General features: G+C 39.4%; 3 protein-coding genes across 8 annotated transcripts in view; 2 read left to right on the top strand and 1 right to left on the bottom strand.

Annotated features, from left to right (window-relative positions):
• CTNNAL1 (catenin alpha like 1) overlaps positions 1 to 13,355 on the top strand; it is a 61,116-nt gene extending 47,761 nt beyond the window's left edge. Inside the window, exons 12-20 of one of the 2 annotated variants that reach the window (XM_081067735.1) lie at positions 2,748 to 2,785; positions 5,025 to 5,075; positions 5,185 to 5,339; positions 8,557 to 8,605; positions 11,067 to 11,123; positions 11,266 to 11,379; positions 11,656 to 11,739; positions 11,876 to 11,953; positions 12,405 to 12,844. In XM_081067735.1, the coding sequence (XP_080923861.1) occupies positions 2,748 to 2,785; positions 5,025 to 5,075; positions 5,185 to 5,339; positions 8,557 to 8,605; positions 11,067 to 11,123; positions 11,266 to 11,379; positions 11,656 to 11,739; positions 11,876 to 11,941 (614 nt within the window). In that variant the 3' untranslated portion in view covers positions 11,942 to 11,953; positions 12,405 to 12,844. Of the gene's footprint in view, positions 1 to 2,747; positions 2,786 to 5,024; positions 5,076 to 5,184; positions 5,340 to 8,556; positions 8,606 to 11,066; positions 11,124 to 11,265; positions 11,380 to 11,655; positions 11,740 to 11,875 lie in introns of both variants that reach the window. The other variant, XM_081067734.1, reaches the window with a different exon arrangement.
• Positions 13,356 to 13,458: 103 nt separating this feature from the next.
• ABITRAM (actin binding transcription modulator) lies at positions 13,459 to 18,922 on the bottom strand. Of its 2 annotated transcripts, none has more exons than XM_081067736.1 (6): positions 18,730 to 18,922; positions 17,579 to 17,630; positions 16,840 to 16,969; positions 14,808 to 14,884; positions 14,659 to 14,719; positions 13,459 to 14,558 (listed from the first exon to the last, which is right to left on the bottom strand). In XM_081067736.1, exons 1-6 carry the CDS (start codon positions 18,860 to 18,862, stop codon positions 14,421 to 14,423), a joined length of 591 nt encoding a protein of 196 aa, XP_080923862.1. In that variant the 5' UTR covers positions 18,863 to 18,922; the 3' UTR covers positions 13,459 to 14,420. The 2 variants fall into 2 exon arrangements, with proteins under 2 accessions (XP_080923862.1, XP_080923863.1); XM_081067737.1 differs by having other exon boundaries at positions 14,659 to 14,728; positions 18,730 to 18,881.
• The window catches only part of ELP1 (elongator acetyltransferase complex subunit 1), a 61,207-nt gene continuing 53,232 nt past the window's right edge, over positions 13,663 to 21,637 (top strand). The window contains exons 1-2 of one of the 4 annotated variants that reach the window (XM_081067729.1): positions 19,288 to 19,355; positions 21,313 to 21,356. Coding sequence is in view for 1 of the 4 variants with exons in the window: in XM_081067728.1 (XP_080923854.1) it covers positions 14,240 to 14,343 (104 nt within the window). In the remaining 3 variants the exon portion in view is untranslated. Of the gene's footprint in view, positions 14,344 to 19,098; positions 19,356 to 19,515; positions 19,535 to 21,312; positions 21,357 to 21,637 lie in introns of those variants that run through there. The other 3 variants (XM_081067728.1, XM_081067731.1, XM_081067730.1) reach the window with 3 other exon arrangements.

Raw genomic sequence — 21,637 nt, 5'->3', positions numbered from 1 at the left:
CTCCAGAACCAAAAAAGAAGCTAATTATGAGAACTTCTAATAGGGAATAGTGTAGCATATCTTCAGTGAAATAATGAGGCTTATATGTCCTTGGGGCATTCGTTTTATTCTGTAGAGAATAAGAAAGGCTCTGGATATTGAAAATGAGAGCAGTACTTCTCAATTAGGTTTTCATAAGAAATCATTTTGGTACCCTCATAAGACAAGAGGGTCTTTTGAACTTAATTGGGAAAGTAATTTATCTCGAGGTGTAAACTCAGAAGTAGGGATGGCAGAACTGTGGTGTTGATTTAGGGAGTAGTAAACAAAGGATTTAGTGCTTTGAAAATAATTCTATAAATCAAATATCTGTACCAAGTATATTTTTCCCAAATAGTCCTGTTTTTCCAATTACTTCTAATGTTTATAACATGTTCTCATCAGAGACAGAAATTATGTGTTTATACTACCTCTTTAAGTTGATATAATAGCTAAACATAATTGAGTAAGTACGTTCTTGTTCTGCTTAGAAACAAAAGCAATAATTAGACTTGTACGGAAGAAACAACTACAAAATAAATTATGAAATAATTCAGATTCATCTTTTTTGACATTTTATCAACTTACTTGGTTTATATTAGAATTGGGGAAAGAGGGGAAACCTTGCCTGCATAGCATTTGGAGGAAAACTATCTGAAAAATGACCCATTTTGCAATTATTGTCAAACGTGTAAAATATTCTGAGTGTCACTGAGGGATGTGAACAGGGAGTAAAACAAAGTACCTAGAAGTGGGCTCTAGGGATTGGAACGGCCAGGTGATTAAGAATTGGTGAAAGGTAATGGTAACAAACCAGATTATGCAAAGGCTCTTTTTATTGCATTTGTGTCTCCTTACCTCCTGGTTTCTTTAATTCCATTGTACCTTGGAGAAACGAGACACTGAAAGAGTCGGCCATTTTTTTCCTTTTGGAGAGTAAATGCAAACATTTCAGGGTCATGGGCACTCCAGAGGATCACATGGGTAGCTAATAGCTTGCTCACCTAAGCTAAGTATACTTAAGTATTATGTCCTCTTCTCTAGCTTATTAAGGGCACTTTTTAGGGGTATTATGGACAGGATTCACAATTTGAATTAAGACAGATGGTGGATTTTGAGGTTCTGAGTGACGCGAAGACAGTCTTCTATTAATCGTCTCACAGTGAAATCAGGCCCTTTTCACATCAGGGTTAGGAGACAAGGCACGGGAATTACCATTTCCTCTTTAAAATTTTGTTTTTCCCTCACAAGTCTGAGACCAGAAAACCGTGAATAAAATTCCCTTACAATTTTGACATTACAGAGAAATGATTAGAATCATAAAGCTTTTTCCAAGAACCATTAAGGCTGATACTTAATGACAGTTCATCTTGTCGATCAGCGCTGTCCAATAGAAATATGTAATTTAAAATTTGTAGGACGCACAGGAAAAATTTAAACAGAAACAGGGTGGCACTTATTTTAATAGTATTTTTATTTAACCCAACATATCCAAAATATTATCATTTCAGTTTATAGTCAATCTTTAGAAATTGTTGACATCTTTTACGTTTTTTTCTTTTTATTAAGTCTTCAAAATTCAGTATGTATTTTACCTTTACAGCACATCTCCGTTCTGACTGGCCATGTTTCAGTTGGTCAGTTGTCACATGTGGCTAGTGGATTCCGTATTCAACACAGTTCTAGATGAAATTTTAAATGTGTTATGAACAGGTTTGCTCTGTTCATGTAATAGTCATTCTATAAGAAAAGGCATGCTTTAGTGTTTTTACATTATATTTACTTTATTAGGTGGATCTGTATGAAATTGCTATTTTTGTTTTTCAAAGTGGTTGAGTATCTGCGATTTTATGTGGTTCCACCTAATACCTTACAGCTGAGCACTCTTTCCTTGAAATCAAGAAGGATTTACTGTTCAAATCTTATCTTGAATTTTTATCCCAGATATAACAAACTAGCTTTTAAAAACATCTAGCATCCATTGTAACCTGATTATATATGATCCAGAAGCCAGAAAGACGAAAGGGCAGGGATGAAGTTGGCATTACACACTTCCTTCTTTCCTTACCATGTTTCCCCGAAAATAAGATGGAGTCTTATACTAATTTTTGCTCCAAAAGATGCATTAGGGCTTATGTTCAGGGGATGTCATCCTGAAAAATCATGCTAGGGCTTATTTTCTGGTTAGGTCTTATTTTCGGGGAAACATGGTAGCAGTTGTGCTTCCTGCCATGTGTTAATTCCCAGCCAAGAGTCTGTCATTTACTTTATTTCATCTTCCTATCTTGTACACTAGAGTTGTCTTTTTCTCCAACTGGGACAATACATTATGAGGTTAGTTATAAGTGATTTGGTCTGGTATGAGCAGAAAAGGAAGCAAGCACCGATAACTGGTACTGATAAAAGAATCTGGTTTCATTAGAGGCAGGCTGCTGCTAAAGAATTCACCATGAATGCAACTGGTTGTAAGTATAAGTAAATGTCAGTGAGATATTGCCTTTCTGCCATTTTGTATGAGGAAGTAGAGACTGGCCATCATAGGTACCTTAGAGATGCAACTGTTGACAGTCTTCATGTTACCAATCAAATTACAATTTTATTTCTGAATCATATGTAATTAATAGACAAATTTATAAAAATTAATGTACTAACATTCCTGTGTAATAGTATTTTAAAAATTAAAATGTGAATATAGAAAATTTGTTTCAAGTTATGTATGTTATTTATAGGAGAGAAGTATGGCTACCTTTCACTTCCAAAGCCAATGGTAAGTAGAGGAGTTTTGTACATTTCAGAATGTCTTTGTTCAGAATTCAAATATGCTCTTGCTGCCTATTGCTAAACCCCCCAATAACTGACATTACTAAAAACAGGATATTCAATGCTAATTGTTCAGAGTTGTTATTCTGAACAGCAATCTAGATGTAGCCCATATTCTGATTATTTGTGTTGGATTTTGGGAGTTGAGGGAATAGGTAGCAGATTTTATGATTCATAAGGAGTCATAATCTGAAGTCAGACATCTTTTTGTTCTTCATATCTTGGGTTTAATTCACAAGGTCATGTTGGTATCATTTTCTACAAGCTAAGAACTTTCTTAATGAGGTTTTCTACCTCAATGAAAATGTGCCCTCCTATTTATATTTAGAGACTTGAAATGTATATCTTCATATAACTGAAACTGATGTATCTGACTGCATTTCAAAATAGTGTCCACTAGATGGCAAGCTTGGTTACATTAGTAAGATGGTTTCTTTTTTTTTTCTTTCTTTTTTATACTTTTATTAGTTTCAGGTGTACAAAACAATGTAATACACATTTATCATTTATATCCCTCACATAGTGATAACTCCCCTCCCCCCATCTACTTACTACCCCTCTGACATAAGATGGTTTCTGTACCTTTTCAGGCAATTCCCTTTCTGTCTTCATTAAACACTTAAATAATAATTTCTACAAGTAAAAATAAAAATGAAAACACAACAACCAAATTTAAAGAACAAGATGGAATGTAAACTTCTAAATAACATAAAGCCTAAAAACCCGGAGGGTATTTTTTAACTTTGTCAAATCCCTTACCAATTGCTTTATGATCTGCTAGACAAAGGAAGAAGATACAGATGATACTTTACAAGGAGGAGCCAGTCAAAGAGATCACTGATAATCTCGATTTATTTTCTAATGAACATAAGAGGCAGCTTGTATTTGTGTGTGTGTGTGTGTGTGTGTGTGTGTGTGTAACTTTATAGTTTCCCTATATTTTCTGTCCTTCACCTTTTCTGATTTCCTCTATAGTGAACAGCATTAGAAAATTTCAAAAGGTCTATGTTAAATGAGCAAATATAAACTATGGGATAGGAAAAAAAGAAAAGTTGAGGTGGTTGTGTACTACAGTAAAATGGGTGACAAGAGCTGGCAACAAGTAACAAGTCGTGGTAACAATAAGGAAAACAAAAAACAGAGAGGGACACATAATACCTCACAGGTATTGGTCATGATCTTTTCTTCAGCTAAGCAGGCATGTGAATGTTTTGTTTTATTGTAACTTATACTTTGTGTACACGTACACTTTGTGAATGTGTGGGTGTGTGTGTTGTTTAAATAAATGTTTCCTTAAAAAAAAAAAAATGGATCCCTGCATATTATGGCCCCTTTCCCTTCACTAGCCCCAGCTGTTCTGGAACTCCTGCCCCAACGAGGGGAACTCCCGTCAGATCACAGCGTGAGAGAAATGGCCAACCTGGGCTGCCATCTCCAGGGAACTTTTTAATATGTTTTTCAAAGAAACATTGCTGTTGGTAGTGGTTTCTATTCTTCTAGTAAATAGGCATTTGTGGGCCAGTCTGGTAACATGATTAATGTACAATGTTTTCTCCTTTCCTAGGGGAAGTATAATTTGAGTTCCAAACAGCTTACATAGGAACAAATTTGCTGTTTCAAAAACAGAAGCCTAACAAGCATGTTGGTTCAAATATTAAACCCTAAATTCTAAGGATTGTCTCCTGTACAACCTGGGTAGAGGACTGGGAATCAGTGTGTCGGTGAAACTAGGGGGCTGAAATTGAGCCTGAAAGGGCAAAATTGGTTAAAGGAATTGAATTCCAGAGTCATAACATTAGGAACATATGGATAACTACCTACGGTGGCTAATTTTATTACATCATTTCACATGTAATTCAACAGAAGGGCCAGGAAGGTTTGGAGATGTAATAAGTGGACTCTGAGAAAACTTGCGACGTCTTTACGTCCTCATGGGATACTGATGTGCTTTCCCGGGCCCCAGAATTCTAATGACCTGTTCAAAGCTGAATTCACGTACTAGTACAGTACATGCAGTTAGTTATTTTATTAGTTACTTAAACAATTTAATATAGTTTACATGTGAACTGAAGAGGTGTAAATTAAAATTTTATTACAGGTGCTTTGGTATGCTTTCTATGACTGTTGTATTTCCTCACAATGAACTGTCCTGCTTTTTATAAGATATAATCTTTTTCTTGTTGCAGAAGAATAATGCAAACCTGAAATCATTAAAGCCAGATAAACCTGACGCTGAGGTAAGACCCTTTTCTTTGGCATAGTCTAACTTCTAATCCTCTTTTAACATAAGTAATAACAAAATTGTTGTGATTAAAGTGCTTATTTTATAAAATGCTTATTTTATAGGAGAAAGCGAGGATAGCAAAGCTTGGACTTAAGCTGGGTTTACTCACCTCTGATGCCAATTGTGAGATCGACAAGTGGGAGAATCAGGAGAATGAGATTGTTCGATATGGACGGAAAATGGCCGGTGTGGCCTATTCTCTGTATTTATTTACTAGGTAAATGTAGTTACATTTTGATTTTTTTAAGTCAGTTTAATAATATCTAGTGTAAAGGAAAGTGTCATGTTAAATCATTGATAGGTTAAAGTCAGTTTCACATACATGGTAAAACGCCTATGAGTAGTTCTTCCAACAATTAAGTGAATGCAATAAGAAGACATTTAATTAGGATTTAGATTTAGAAGGGATCCTCTTCTAGGTTTGTATACTATTTTTTTCATAATTTTGCATTCTGCTGTTTTCCATCAGTATCTCCCAGCCAGCACTAGTAAGTTTGGAAAACATGCCTTTTAAATCTTTATACAAGTGATTGATTAGGCACAGATCAAAGAGTAGAGCCATTAGGCCTCCTGTCTCAATATAGTGCCAAACTCTAGGAATCAGGATTCGTTATGTAGCAGAGAATTTCCCTAATTTTACTGTTATCCGACCTACATTCATTGTCTTGTCCACATCATAAGACTTGATCAAATGCCTTGTTGAAGTCAATGTTGATCACATTCCACAATCTTCCATTATAATAATCTGTACATATGGTACAGTAATGTATTTGTACATATGATACATAGTCATGTTATGTACAGTAATTCCATGTTGCTAAATACTTATCGGTTATCTGCTCTAGAATGTTTCTCAAGGAATGACTTCAAACTTTTCAATAATTCTCTGAAATTTTTTTCAGTTTTGAAAACCTGGAAAATACTTGACATGTCCAATTATGACCCCTCTCCTACTCATTTTGATCTTGAAAATGTTAGCAGCAATGGTTCACACCTAAATTGTTGCAGTGTTCTAGAGTGTAATCCATTTGGCCTTAAGCTCAATTAAAGTAGTTAGGATCTCTACAACTGTATGGACCTTGGGGTTCAATAAATAGCACCCTTTCCCCCACCCATCTTCTGAACAAAATGAAAAAGTAAGCAAAAGAATAGTCATATGGGGGTCAGTAACATTTATACTGATAAAGTGAATATTAGATAATGTAGTTTATACCCACAGGTAGGTAGGATTTTAAACATCATCTCTAGAATTAAGAAAACCTACTCTACTCCATGGGGACAGAATGTGTCTGTTAAAATGTCTGGAAGAGCAGGTATCTCCCAAAGGCAGCTTTACTTCCACGAGAAAAAGAAGAGGGCTACCATGTCAAATTTATTTCCGCAAAGTCACCAGAAAGACTGTAAAGATGAACAAATGTCCACCTCTTCTGTGGAGTAGCATAAGTGAGAAAGCAGAGAGAAGGGAGCGATCTTGTGCTAGTGAAGTTTCCTTCCCAGGGAAGGAAGACAAGGAGTGGGGAAGAAGCAGTCATTCCCTCTTGATGAACCTTCTCCCTTTTCAAGATGGATAATTCTTCTGGAGGGTGAAGGAGAAATGATAGTTGAGTAATCTCATCTATGTTTAGCAGTCATTGGTAAATACCTTACCATATTTTCCACCGTTGGTGACCTTTCCCCTTGGTCGTTTCCTTCCTTTGTTCTTAGCTGTGTTTAGCAATGTTCTCCTGGGATTGAGTCTTCCCAGCACTAACCCTGACCTCCTTCCTTAGTTTGTAGCTTTTAATAATCTGATGAGTCAAGTCTACAAACGAAAGTAAAATCGTAATCCTTTGTTTACTCACAAAAACAATGTACACAGCTGAACTGAAATAACGAAGATCTTTTCGGCTGGAATCATGCTAAATATTCCCTGGTGAGAAAAATCAGATCTTTAAAAAAACTGGAGAAATACATATTACTTAATGAAAGTAGTCAGATACATTAAATCTTCCCAAACAACAGATTCATCAGTGGTTTTTTTTAGGTTTGTAATTGCCCCTTTTATTTTTTGTTTCTTGCTTCAGAATGTTTCAGGATGATATGGTCAACATTTTTTGTTTCAGAGTCAGAAGAGTGGATTTTGGTAAGGGATGATGTGCATCCCCCAGAGATTAGGAAGCAGGAGGGGCTGCATTATAAGTGGCAGGAAAAACTGAAGCTCTGTGGAGTGGGACTTGTTCCTAGAATATGGCTATTGGACAGGGACACTGAAGTTCAGGAAAAGAAAATGGATTTTCTGTAATGGATAACACCTTGTGCCATTTGGGCAAGTCTTGGTAATATAATTGTGGTAAAATCTCAAGCTGACTTTGTTTTCTGCCCACATTGTCAGTATACCCGTTTTTTCCCCCCGATTTTTTTCTGTCTTCCTTTATGACTGTGGTTTATCAACCTCATCTAGTTGCTTCTTTCTGAGACTCATCCGTTGGCCTCGACTGTATCCAGTTTTGTAGTTTTCCTTGGGAAGTTTTCTATCTCCTCAGGCTATTTTTTAATGTTGTCTTAATAATTCACATACATTTCTTAATAATTAACATATAATTATTCATATTTCTTAAGTTTATATATTTTAGATTTTCTAGTGCCCTATAGTTATAAAAAATTTCAACTTTACCAGTACCGTATAGTTTTTAAAGTGGTTTCTGCTTCAGAATTTCATGTGATCCTCACAACAATTTATCAGAGAACAGGAATAATTTACACACATCTCACAGCCATTAATAGGCAGAACTGGTAGTTGCTATTAGATTTCAGATCTTCTGATTCATGCCTAGTCTGCTGCTCTTTTTAATGCATTCTGTGGCTTGTTGTTGTAATTTACTTTTGATTTGTAGAAATCTTAGTTCTTCTAGGTAGTTTTCAATCTGATATTCCCTAATCTTGTGATGACAGTGGTACACAAATATTATTATGATTATTTTATAGATTCAGAATTGAAACGTAAATGACATGCATCATCAAAGACAACTGAATTCCTGCCAGAGTTGAATTTGGAATCAGAAATGAGAATTTCCTGATTTTCAGCCTCACCCTCTTTTTGTTATATAACAAAGGCCTTTTGGTTAAGACATATTATCAGATCTCATATATTTAATTTATGAAGCAAAATGAAAAAAGGTTAAACAGGAAAAACAAAAGTTAAACATAACTTGCCAGTTTTAAATTTCCTTACATTATAAAATTAACATGCAGTGCCTACTTAGAATTTCTAAAAGTACCCTAAGAAGTAATAAATATTAAATTTGCTTTAAGAATAAAAGCACAATATTATTAGTCTATTCAATAGTCTTCAAAACTTGGGATCTTTTAATATATAAAATGCTCTAAAACTTTAATATAAAATCAATTTCCAGGCAGTTATTTTCTTACCTCCTTAATAATTCATTTCATTTCAGGGGAGAGGGGCCACTGAAAACTTCCCAGGATTTAATTAATCAACTAGAGGTATGTTTTATTTCCACTTTATGCTACTACTTCAATTCAGGAATAAAAGTGGGTAATAACTAGTTTTTAAATGATTTACTGTATCGTGTTTTTGTGCTTACCTGTGCACACACATGTACTGTAGAGTGTAGTAGAAAAGTGGAGGGCTTGCAGCAGCATTTTGTAGAGCTATTTTAGTTATCTTATTGGAAAACAACACACAAACATAATAGGAATAAAAAAGAATGGGCTTTGATAGTCAATAGATGCATAATAAGTTTTAGGTAACACATAAAAAACATCTGTCATAGGCTTGAGACCGTTAGTGGGTACTCAGTACATGTTAGTTTCCTTTTTTTTCTTCCATAATCCTGATGATTTAGGGCATTCAGGGAGAGACAGATATCCTAACACCTACCTTGTGCCCCTGTGTGTTTAAGGGAACTCCACATAGGCCGTCTCTAATTCTCCTTTAGTTAGAGGCTTTAGATTAGCAAATGGATTGCAAGATTCCTTATTTTCTCTGATTTTCGTGTTAGTCTTTTTGCTTTGAACTTTTTCTCTAAAAACACTTGGAATAAATTCTGGATCCATTCTTTTTAGTCCGGCCCATATCCATTCCAAGTCACACCACACCATAGGGGTTATTTCACTGCAGAAGATCCACGACTCACCTCCTTTCTGTGTGAGCTTATAAATTGAACTGATGTCTGCTGAATGGTCTACAAACTATGGTGCACGTAACTGTTCGTCAGATATCTATTGAGTTCGTACTATGTGTCAGATCCTGAGGATAAGAGCTCTTTGGAGAAAAATGAACAAAACAAAGTCCTTCCCCCCACGGAGCTTCCATTGTAGTGGGAGGAGATAGTAATTACAAGTATATAATGCCCATGTATGAGCACTCAGAGATAAAATCATGTAGGCTAAGGAGAGGGGTGATAGAGGGGCGGTCCGAAAAGACGTCTCTAAGGAGGTATCATTTGAGTAGAGATATTAATGAAGTGAGGAGTGAGCTGGATGGATATATTGGGGTTGACTATTTCAGGCAGACAGAACAAGTGTCCAGGTCCTGAGGTCTGGGGGGGGGTAGACTGAGGGCATCTGAAGAACAACAAAGAGGCAAATGTAGATGGCATGGAATGACCAGAAGGAAAGTGGTAACATATGACATCCCTTTAGCCATAGAAAGAACGTTGACTTTGCTGTTCACGTATGATGGAAAACCCATTGAGAGTTTTGAGGAGCAGTGGCATGATCTGACTTCTGCTTTAAAGAGTTGTTGGGTTGGCCAACAGGATACACGATAATGCCATGTACTGAGATGGAGAACACAGAGGGACACCACCAGATTGACAGGGTAGAAATCAAGCCCTTTGTTTTGCTCAAGTATGATATATACAAGACTGGTGTCAGGATAGTTCGGGAATGGAGAGAGAGGTTTGGAAGTCATCAGCTTTAAGGTGGTTTTGAAACCATGCTACTTTCGGAGACAGACATGGATCTTGCCCCAAAGGGCTTTTCAGGCTAGAAGGGAAGAGAAGACGTGTGAAATGGAAAGTAGTAACATTGAATGATAAGGAGCATATATATAAGTGAGTCATTCGTTTGGTTAGAAGTTAAATGTAAAACTCATTGGTTTCCCTTTTAAAGGATAGGGAAGGAGGCAAAGGACTATTTGGCCTTGAAATCAGTTTATCCAATGACAGCAAGGTGTTAAGGCTGTTGGATAGAGGGTTAAAGTTAACTCTAAAATTATTGCGTCCTTCTTTTTATTATTCTTTATCTAATTTATTACCAAGACATGTTATTTTTCTTCACAAATCACTCTCAAATTTGCCCTGTTCTCTTCATTCTCTTACTCCCCTGGTACCTCTCACTCTAAAATATTCTACGTACCACTTAAAAGTAACCATCCTGAATATTCTTCTCTTATGGGTCCAACATAATTCGTCACTGTTTTTCCCCATCATCCTGTTCTCCCTACTACATTGTGTAATGCATGGTAAATAGTCAAAACCCAATCTGAATCAGTCCTCTCAAGTGGCTGGTTAAGGAATGTTTACGGGTGACAAATTTTATCTTGCTTTGCCGAAAGCAAGAAAATTCTAACCTTTTGAGCCCATGGTCTAAGCTTCATCTTTTTCTAATTGGGGATATAATGAAGTGAGATTCGGATCCCTCCCAAAGCCCCGACACAATTGGTATGGCTAAGTGTCATAGGTCTGTGTGATCTCCGAGTAATTGGAGGTGTCCTGTGCCAGGGATTGATTCTGCACCAGGTCTGGGAAAACTTCTTTTGAATACAGTTAAACTGTTATATTTTCCTGGGCACAACAAAAATTTTAGGAGTTCCATGATAGGCTTTTAATTTTTACATTTCAGTTTTAAAATTCTATGTGAGAATTACCCATGAGTATATATCCTCCCAGGTATCCAGAAGACACCCATCTAAAGCAGTAATGTTTTTCCTTTCCACCAGGTTTTTGCTGAAGAGGGCTTGAAGCTTGCTTCAAGTGTACAAGCTTTCTCAAAACAGGTAACACAGGCCTACTGCCTGGTGTTGGTGGTGATGTCATGAATACCCACTTTGGGGGTATATTATTATGGTATAAAGGTATTTAAGGTTTAAAAGATTGAGTTTTGTTGGATTTGTTATAACTTCCTAAATTACGTTTCAGCTGAAAGATGATGACAAGCTTATGCTACTCCTGGAAATAAACAAGCTAATTCCTCTATGCCACCAGCTCCAGACAATAACTAAGGCACCTTTGCAGAATCAAATGTTTCTAAAGGTAAAAGTGAGGGTGGGTTATTCACGTAAGCACTTGAGAAACTTTGACACCCTCTTTATCAGATTAGCTTCCAGCTCCATTTTCTTCAAATAAAGTGTTAATAACCACAGAAGAGCAACTTATTTCCATTTTTCATGCCTTGACTGCAAGAATCACTTATCATCTGCAGTTACAATGAACGCCAGGGAACAGTAGGCTTGTTTTTGTTATAAAACTACTGAATTTTGAAGTACCCCTTGTAAAAGAATTTGATTTCTTTGCTTTTTGTCATTATAGATTGATAAGTGTATTACAAAGACAAGATCCATGATGGCTATTTTGGTCCAGCTTCTCTCACTTTGCTTTAAGCTGCTGAAAAAGGTGAGACAGTTTTCCTAACACTCAAACATTTTAAAATCTAGTTTAAAGGGCAACACAAAAGAATATCATTATTATTTAATTTTGCAATTTTTATTTTGAGAGTAAAGCAGAAACTAATTGTCTTAACTCTTTCCAGCTTCAGATGGAAAACAACAGATGGGTTGCAGTGACAGATAAAAACTCCGTGGATGGTAAAACTTGAGAAACTTTTGAGGTCAGATCTTCAGAACACCATGTGGCAAAGCTGACATTTTTAGAAAGCAAATGATCCTTTATATTTTCAGAAAGTCAGTAATTTTATAAAGAAAACAATACTGAAATCTTGCTTTATTTTCTGATCATGAAACTGAGTGTAAAGCTTTTTGACAACTAATAAATGTCATGGTAGTTGCTAGAATTCTAATTGCAGTGTGATGTGAAAATGAGACATTGCCACTGATAATGTTCTTGAAAAATGTCAAGCCAAAAATCCCAACTGTCTCCATGACAGTTTAATCCAAAGAAGCCGTTATGAATACGTGCTCACCTTAGCATATTTTAGCTTCCTGTTGGTTCTTTAAGCTTATCATCTAGAACACTAAGCTTTCAGCAGAAAATAACACAGTAGTCTGGCTGAAAGTAGTTTTCCGTAAGCCTGTGGACTCTTCAATCCCTCTCTCCATCAGGTGTGACTGGGCCTCTTGGCTGTCCTCCGTCGCAGGTCAACTATACCAGTGGCACACGGTTGTTCTCTTGTAACAAGCATTTCACATAGCCCAGGCCCTCTGTTGAGATGCATGCACCTCCCCCATTCCCAAAAGCAGCATCATGGCGCTCACTCCAAGGAATTCTGGAGGAACTCACTAGGGGACGGCTTTTTGTTCCAGTTCTAGCGGAGCTGGCCTATCTGTGCTGAATATAAGTTGGAATCCTAAGCCTATCTCACCAGCTTAAAAGAAAAGTTTTTCAACTGTCTTCTCTGTAGTTATCGATAGAATGGAAGATGTAAGACAGAATGATGGAACTAAGCAGCTGTTCAAAATAAATTCTGAATAAGCATATTTTATACATGTACCTTTGAAACGTTCATTTTAAAACAAATAAACATCTTTCTTTTAGTCTTTTTAACTGTAGGGTTTAAAGCTTTTCTTGTTTTTGTTGGGTGGGGTTTTGATGGAAGGATCTGGTTTACAGGTTCTGCCCTTATGATAAAGTATAGTAAACTTTGTTTTGGACTCGTTTGATAGTGCTTGTATCCCAATGCTTTGAAATTCATTTTGAAATGTAATAGGTCATGTCAGTTACTAACCAGCAGTAGTTATATAAATTACAATAGAAATAGTGAATGATGTGAGGTAATGTTAATGTAAATTAGATCTGTAATTCTTTATCTTTAGTGTCTTTATGACACCTTCGGGAATCAGCATGCTACTCAAACTAAGGATCTACCGGTTTGTGCTTCCATTTTCAGTTCACAGCCGTCAGTGAACTGAGGTTTGTAGATTTACTACCCGTATCGTGGCTAGTGGGCATACTTAGGGACAGTCATGCTGGCATTCAAGTGAGAAGAAGTATTTTTTGTGAGTCAAAAATAATTTTTAAATGTTACTGACCAAATAAATACTTGTACATACCTGAAATGAGAATCTTCTCTGAAGTGCAACTGGGGATGAGGAAGGAATAACTTATACTTCAACAGCATAAGAGGATAGAGAACCAAGGAATTTACACATCAAGTGATTTCTTCTGTATTAAATGTTTTATTTAAAAGTACATGTATTGCAGCCCTTAAAGAGTAACAACTTTTAAAGTCCTTTTATTTAAAATTCATTGTAAATAAGTACACAATCAAACTATAAATTCGGAGTTTTTTGTTTTTCTGTTTAGTATAAATGATGTGAAAGCTTTTGTTCTATTCAAAGGCCTCTGGGTCTTTGAAATTACAGTAACTTCTTTGCTTGCTACCCTATAACTAGAGTGTCAGACTGAGTGACTACAATGTATGCACTGTATTATAATATTTCCATGTTAGGAAAGCCCTTAGTATTTGTCAAAGCCTTGTCATGTGTCCCTTATTTAAGAAGCCAGTGTTGCGGTTCTACTTTGTTTCCGAGAAGAAGGCCAGCCCAGCAGCATGAAGGACTAGAGAATGCACACTCTACACTCTGCATCTCCCCTACAATTTCAAGGGAAAAGGAGCTGGAGCATAAGGGGTGGGACTACACGTTTGGTCACACAGAAGCAGACTGGGTCAGAAAGGTCAGTTGTTCCTTTTCACTTCAAACTGATGGAAGACTGAGGCAAAAACAATTACCGGTAACCATGCCGTAACATTCAAATGGAAGTATGTTAAAATGGAGCATTTATTAATGGGTTACAGGATGATGGGTAAATTATTTTTACTTTGCTACTTAAAACTTTTGTCTTTTTCAGATTTTCCTCAAAGTACTTTGTTTTTCATCAGAAAAACATCCCTTGCTTGCCAGTTGTTAGAAAAGCAAGAGATGACCAGAGTGAGTACATGGCAGGGCAGATCTGGGAGACTGAAGACAAAATGAGAACCAAGGCTTGTTATGCAAGACAAAGAAAGAAAACGAGGCCTCCCTGCAGATGGCTGGCTGGGAAGTATGCTTCTTCACATATGCTGGTTCTTCTCAGTGCACTGATCGAATGCCATGTTGCTTTTTATTCCATTTCAACCCTCATGATGCAGCTGTTGTGGCATTAATGCGTTTTACTATGACTTCTTCATACTGTTTTTGTGTCAGTAACCCTTCTGTTATGCTTTTACTTTCTTCAAATTTGGGCAACACAACTGCAATGTAGCCTTCAGTGGATGGCTAGAAAGGAAATAGAATATTTAGTACTACCAAATGACAAAAATTAGGTAAAAAGTATGTGGATGGGCTCATACTCCCCAACCCTGCTCCCCGCTTTTACCTTCTCTTGAAGAATAGATGGCTTATGGAGAATGTTTTCATTTACTTCCATCAACCGTCCTCTAACACAGCTAATTTAAAAAAGAATTGTTTTGAAGAAAAAGGTTACCTTGTTTATTTCTCCTAAATTGTGGGTAAAAAGTAACTCACCTTGATATGGTGTATTCTTCTCCATCTGAGCAGTAAATCTTACACAGAGGTGCAAGTTCTGTTAGAAACTGTGCCCCCTGATAATAAAAGGGAAGAAGTAATTAACTGATGTACATTTTCACCTTCCTCTGAGTGGCAGCTCTCAATATTATAATAGGACACAATCCTGGAAGTAGTGTTTTAAATAAAAATGACTTAAGTACAGAAAAACATTTATATAAGTGCCTGCTATGGGCCAGGTACCATCCTTGGCTCTAGGGAGAAAGGCAGACTAAGACACATGTGGTAATAGGTAGTTTAAAGATTAAGGATATATTTTATCAACTTTAAATGAGAAAGCTGCATATAGTTAGGTATAAAGATTTCAAAGTTATAGAAAAATCCATCAATAATAATGGAAAATTCAACATGACAGAGTATGACATCAATATTGTATGTACAAAGTTTGTTTCATTAAAATTCCTACCTTATTTTCACATTAGAATTTAATAAAGGAGCTTTTGCATTAGGCTGAATTACTAAGACGATTTGAAGAAGGGCTATTTTTCTAATTAAAAAGAAATGCACTTTGAGGAAATTTTGGAAAACAAAAAAGCTTTAAGTAGAAAATAAGAATAATTTATTTATTATCCTATAACCCAGAAGGAAATACTACATTTTGACATATATCTGTTTGAATGCTATGGTATTGTTATTGTTTCATGGTTATTGTACTATACTCTGTGGAGGTATCTGGGGAGTTTTTGACAAATAACTACAAGGAGGTTCATGGGAAACTGATGCAAGCATATCTCGTGTTGCTTTTTTTTCCCCCAAGAATTATCCTATAGTGAATATAGGCATTGGAGGTCAAAGATGCTATTCCTTATGATCTCTACCACTCAAAACATTATTAGACAACATTCAGATATTACCACATTGGCTTCACTCCTCTGCATGTAGGCACTTCACTTCAAAATACTAGTCTGTGTGGTTCCCCCTTTGGGAGGAGAGGTTGGGGATTCATCACAGAGAGATTGTCTATCACTAGGACTGTGTCAAAAGAGCAGAAATGTTTGGGCTCCTTTTTATCACCTGCTTTGGTAGAATAAATGATGGACAGTGCTGAGATCCAATCAAAGCTTATCTGTAGTGGGTTCCATTTGCAGGTCCCTCTCTCTTCTTCATTACTATTTTGGACAAAGATTTATGAGGAACTTCAAAGAACTTCACAAGCACTAATTGTTTTACTTGTAATTTGTAAACTTTATCTTTTAAAAATGGTCCATGCTTTTCTAAGTCCATGTACTTCCTGAATGAGGAAAAATCAATAACCATAAGGCACCTTATTAGAAGATTTCAGGCCTACAAAAGGGAGTATAAACAAGTATCTCCTAGAACAGTGAGGGTCATTAGCAGAAATGCTTAGTATGAACTCAGTAAATGAAGGCCCTAAATCATCCACTACGATGGATCCACCAGAAGTGGATCTTTTAATAAAATGTGTCCATCCTGCCTAACGGTGGAGAGATAACATTTTGTACAGCTGAGCACTGTGTGAAGGTGGAGGGTGTGTTTAGATGTGTGTTAAATTGGCAACCATTAAGGAATGGAAAATGCTAAGGAGTGTGTACTGTATATTTTTCAGATGAACAGTTTTTCAGGAAATTTATTTTTCTTTTTAATTTACATGTGAAAATATATGGTAAAGAGTTGGTCACCTAAATTTTATAGAACTCAAAATACGGGCTTAATAAAACTTGAAGGGACAAAATATCTCATTATATTGGCATTCAAGTTGTCCTTTCACAGACCCACCTTCCTCATCCTCAGGATAACAAGATGGTGGTACACAACTTAAAACGACAGACCCTACCTCTCCTGACATACCTTCTTTTTTTCATCTGAGAATTTCTGTGGGGTTAAAATAGTCTTAAGATCAGCATGTCAAACTGCCAGGGGAGTATGCTGAGCATATGTCACTGGATTCTAAAACTGACTGGCTCTATCATTATGATATGGAGGATTTAAGTAGAGAATTATAGGAACATACCCGCTTAAATTTCCCAGAGACCTTGTTCTGAAGTCTGCTACAGTTGGTACTGATTTGATAGGAAATGCTTTTAATTGTTTTTCCACTTTGAAGAACTGGATGCGATCCTGCCAACGTAATGACACATATTCTACAAGGAGCAAAAATTGGTCCTGTATTATTGCTTTGTATAATTCTTCCTGATACAACACAGTATTCCTACTGGCACAAGAGTATCTGAACTGACATTTGTTTAGTTGAGATATCATTTCTCCCCATTTTCCCCTGGTTATTATCGGAGCTTACCTGTAAAAGGGAATGCAATAATAAAATAGACGAAAATGGGGTTGAATTTCCTTCCCAGAGAAGGAAACAGTACCCGGGGTCTTTAGGTATTACTGAGGTGGAAGAGAGAGAAGTAAAGCATGCTTGTATGTACAGGATACCGCCTAGGCCTTTTACCCTAGCACTGTCCATGTGCTCTGGCCATTCAGTGCTTAGGCACAGGCTGGTGACTTCAGGCAGTAGGTCACTGAGAATGTGGTGGTTCAGTTGGGTATATGGGTAATCAAGTTTGTTTAGAGTGAGTAGACAGTAAGAGGCTCATTCTTGTCAACCGAACTCCTATAATAAATAATACTATTTCAACACAGTGGAAGGTAATCATTTATTGAACGTCGGTTCAACACAGGACCATACCAGCCTGTAATACCAGAAAAAAAAATTGTTTTTGATAATTTCAAATTCCCAATTTGCTTACCGGTTAGAGTGCTGTAGTATACAGTGGTCCTCACAGGGTTTTCCTTTGACATCTAGAAGAATGAATGAGTCTGTTAGTTGTAGAGTCAGTATTTGCTACGACTGTGTAGTTACTGCCTCTGGCTCACAGAGACAGTTAATTATGAAGATTGTACACATACCGATCACATTACTCAAACAGATATACCTAAAAGACTTGCTATGAAGTATTTAGAGAGACCTGGCCCAGACCTGGAATCATTTGTTCAACGTTAAAGTGATTAACTCTTTGTTCCATCTTATTTTACCCTCCCTTTAAAATGAGAACACTACTTCTATTAGAACAATGCGATCAGCAATGCATTCTTTACGTAATACGGTAGTGTATGTTTTCTTGGTCAATTTTAGAGTGACTAACTCCTTCTAGTTTGCCTAGGACTGTCCTGGTGTTAGCACTGAATGTCTCGGATTCTGTGGAGACCCCTCAGTCCTGGGTAAACTGGGAGGGTCACCCTAAAATTGGCTAATAAAACAAACTGCAATATTTTTAAAAAATGAGTGCACCTATTATCCCTGAAAGAGAGTAAGCAGGAGTTAGGAGGGTATGAAAGAGAGCAAGTAGGAGTTAGGAGGGTCCCCAACGATGCTCCCAACCACATATTTACCGGGTACACAAACAGTACAACAGAATGCCTACTTGGTAAGTGGCAAATGTTTTTAACTCCGGCGGCTTCTCTTTAAACTGTTAGCTTCTGCTTTCCTAATGCTTCTAACCCACATTCTTCTCTCCATCCCTACAGCCTCTTAGCTTCAACCTGATCATTTAGATCGTTTTGTAGATTGCCATTCCTCTAGGACTGTGCCCCTCAAGTCCCTCCAGGCACTCGAGGACAGTGGCATCCAGCCCCCGCCGACCTCGGCCCTCCCGCAACAGCCCACCCTGGATCTCGCACAGCACTCGCCAGCCCCCAAATTCGCCCTGCTGCATTTCAGTCCTCCATGCCTTTTAAAATGCCCATTCCCTTGGCTTAGGGGGCAACAGAGCGGTCCTTTTTCCTTGCACTGGGGGAGGAAGCGCCGAGGACAGCGCACGTGGCTTATGATGTGTCACCATAAGCCCTATAGCATCAGGCCAATGTGGCCGAGGAGAGACGGACATCATTCCCCACTTACCCGCTTTGTACCAGCGAGTGAAGTACCGATCCACAAGCGACGGCACCGCAGGCTCCGCCGCCACAGGCGCGGTAGCCATGGCGACCTCCGGCGCCGCTCCCTCCGCCCTGGGAGACCCTAGTGCTTCCTCCATGCGTGCCGGGGAGGACGGTGTCCTTCCGGCGCGCTGCTCGCAGCGTGCGCACGCGCGCTGCTCTCCTGGCCCTGCGGGCTCCGCCCACCGGCGCCAATTACTGGGCTTTAGGGTTGACGTCAAAGAGCAGATGAAATACAATAGGCTGGGCCGAAGAGCCTAGCGATAGGGGTTGGTCAGCGCAGCTTCTCCCCTCCCCTCCCGCCCCTGGAGCTACCCTCCGGCCACGCCCCCTCCGCCTAGTGACGCCACCGCCGCGCCACTCGGCGTGGGTCCCGTCTGTCTTGCTAGCTCGGTCTCTTCCCCCCGCGTCGGCTCCGTCGGGCTTCAGCCACTCCCGCCGGGGGTCCAGCGGCCGGGAGGCCCAGAGCGCGCCGCGAGAGCCGCTGAGCCGGGGACCGCGGGAGGCGCGTGCGCAGGCCCGGGCGGGCTCCGGGAGGCCTGCAGCGCGTGGCCGGGAGGCCAGGGTGGGAGTCCTCAGAGCTCGGCGCGGGTGAGCGTTCCGGCGACCCATCGCGGGCGGGGGCACTGTCCGCTAGCGGTGGTTTTGATGAGGGGGATCCCCGAGCGCGCGACCTCTGCCGGCTGCAGGCCTGGGAGTGGAGCGCGTCGTGACCACCCGTGCACCGGGCGCCCTGCGCCCCCGCTGCACACCTAGCGGATTCCTTGCAGGTGTGGCCAGTACGGCGGAAAGCGAATCCGTTAATACGCGACGGAAGAGGAGGCTTATTAGAGAGGGGTTCGAAAACTGTTTTGCGGGTCCCTCCTCGTGGCGAGCTTGTCCCCTGTGCTTCTCCATCGGATGTGGTGTGTGATGTGGCCCTCACCACCGTCCAGCTGTGACTCCGTGGAGGCAACGACAGAGTCGTCTCTTGTCTTCGGACCCTAGTACTTAGCAAGGGCTCAGTGTGTGTTTGGCGTGGGCCCCAGGCGGGACTGGAGGGTTGATTAGCTACCGTGCAAGGGATTCGAGCTGTATGTTGGCAGCCACGGGAGTAACCAGGGAATAGCTTAATACGCAAGTGTGAGCAAAAGGGAGGCCAAGGCACGTTTTCAGCTTAGGGACCAGAGAGAGTGGCGACGCCGTGCCCCCAAATAACGGAAACTCATTTGGGGGGAAAGCAGCAAGTACTTTGTTTTCCAGGTTGCATGTGATTGCTTGTGAGACGTCCTTGGGGTAACGTCGGGAGGTTGAAAATGTGTGTGTAGCGTTCCGTTTGGGGAGTCAGGGCTAGACATTGAGATACAGTCAGCATGTCAGTGATCTGCCTGGTACGGCAGTCACGGGCAGGATAAGTAGCCAAGACGCAGGCGAAGGAGCAAGAGGGAAAAATGGGGGAGTTGTCAGACATTTCGGAGATTAGGGTCGACCTCTGGTGGGGAGAGATCCTTAGCACACACAGGGCTGAGAACAGTTGAATTGTTAACGGGTGGGCAGCTGGAGATTGCAGATGTAAAAGAACGGGTACTAATAATAAGCCAAAGGGGAGTTTGGAGGATACTCCTTTCCTAGCCTCGCAGAGGAGTTAGGACGCTTCTTAGAAGATAGGGGAATAAGGTTGAGGATGGCCGTGAAAATTTAGGGAAGTGCTTTTAGAGACAGAGAGTTGGGGAGACGGTAGATGAGGGATGATGCCATCTTGGCCTGTGATTCTGAAAGCCCAGGGATGGAAGAATTCAGGTCGGTTGCTGTTGGTCAGTCAGGGCCCAGTCAGGAAAGTAGACACCACACATTAACAGAATTTAATGTGGAAAACTGGTTAAATAGTTGTTGGAGGAACAAAAAGGGAACAGTGAGATAACATAAAAGGTAAACTGATGGAAGTAGTTACAACACTTAGCTAGGGTTGGGGATCCAAACGAGGGAGGCGTATGGGATTATCATGGCCTAAACTCGGAGGAGAGGCATTGTAAAGATGGGACTCGGACTTCTGGTGTTGATACCTGCAGGATTCAGAGGGGGAGCCCCGAGTTGCCGGATTTCAGATGTCTGGACAGGGCCTGCCTGGTTAGTACCTCTGGAGATGGGGGTGGTGAGGCTGGTCCTGAGAATGTTAGAGACTGGGACCAAGGGCCCCCGGAAGGGTGGAGGCCCGTTGCTGGGGTGGCAGTGACGGGAACAGCAAGAGAAGAGGGAAAAGTGAGTCCTTAGCTCCCCCGCTGCCTGGGGACCATGGACCTTAGGGCTTCACAAGTTGTTGGTGAATAGAATCCAAGTTCACAGGGAGGGATGTGAAGTTATTTCTATGATCTGATCATGGCAGCAGTAACAGCATGAATATTAGATAAACCAGCGTGAAAGACTGCAAGGAAACTACACATCTAGCCCGCCGTAGCCTGTCATTTCTTGCTTCTCTATCCCTTACTTACTGCCCTCTAGGCCAGACTTGTCAGCCATTCTTTCATCTCAAATCTATGTACCCGTCTCTCAAATCTACCCATTCTTTCAGATCTGTGTCAGTGGTCATGTTTATGACATTTAAAGATGAAAGAGGTATGACTTCTATATGCTTTATATAATTTTATATGCTTTCTATATAGAGTTAGATGTAAATTAAAAACCTGTATGGTGTAATACAGGTTCAAATAATTTCCAGAAGTGTTGAATATACACGTCACCAAAACATAAAAAACCATCGTCTGCCTTGATTTTCTACCTTACTCCCACCATGAGGTTTTGCCTTCCTCTTAACCCATATTATATGTTGTAACATTCGTATTACACTTAACATTATCTGTTGTGTAGGAGGATTAACTCATCTTTATTTTTTCAAT

The sequence above is a fragment of the Rhinolophus hipposideros genome (assembly GCF_964194185.1).
Source record: "Rhinolophus hipposideros genome assembly, chromosome: 11".
In the NCBI taxonomy this organism is placed as follows: Eukaryota; Metazoa; Chordata; class Mammalia; order Chiroptera; family Rhinolophidae; genus Rhinolophus; species Rhinolophus hipposideros.
This window is presented reverse-complemented; position numbering and strand designations above follow the sequence as displayed.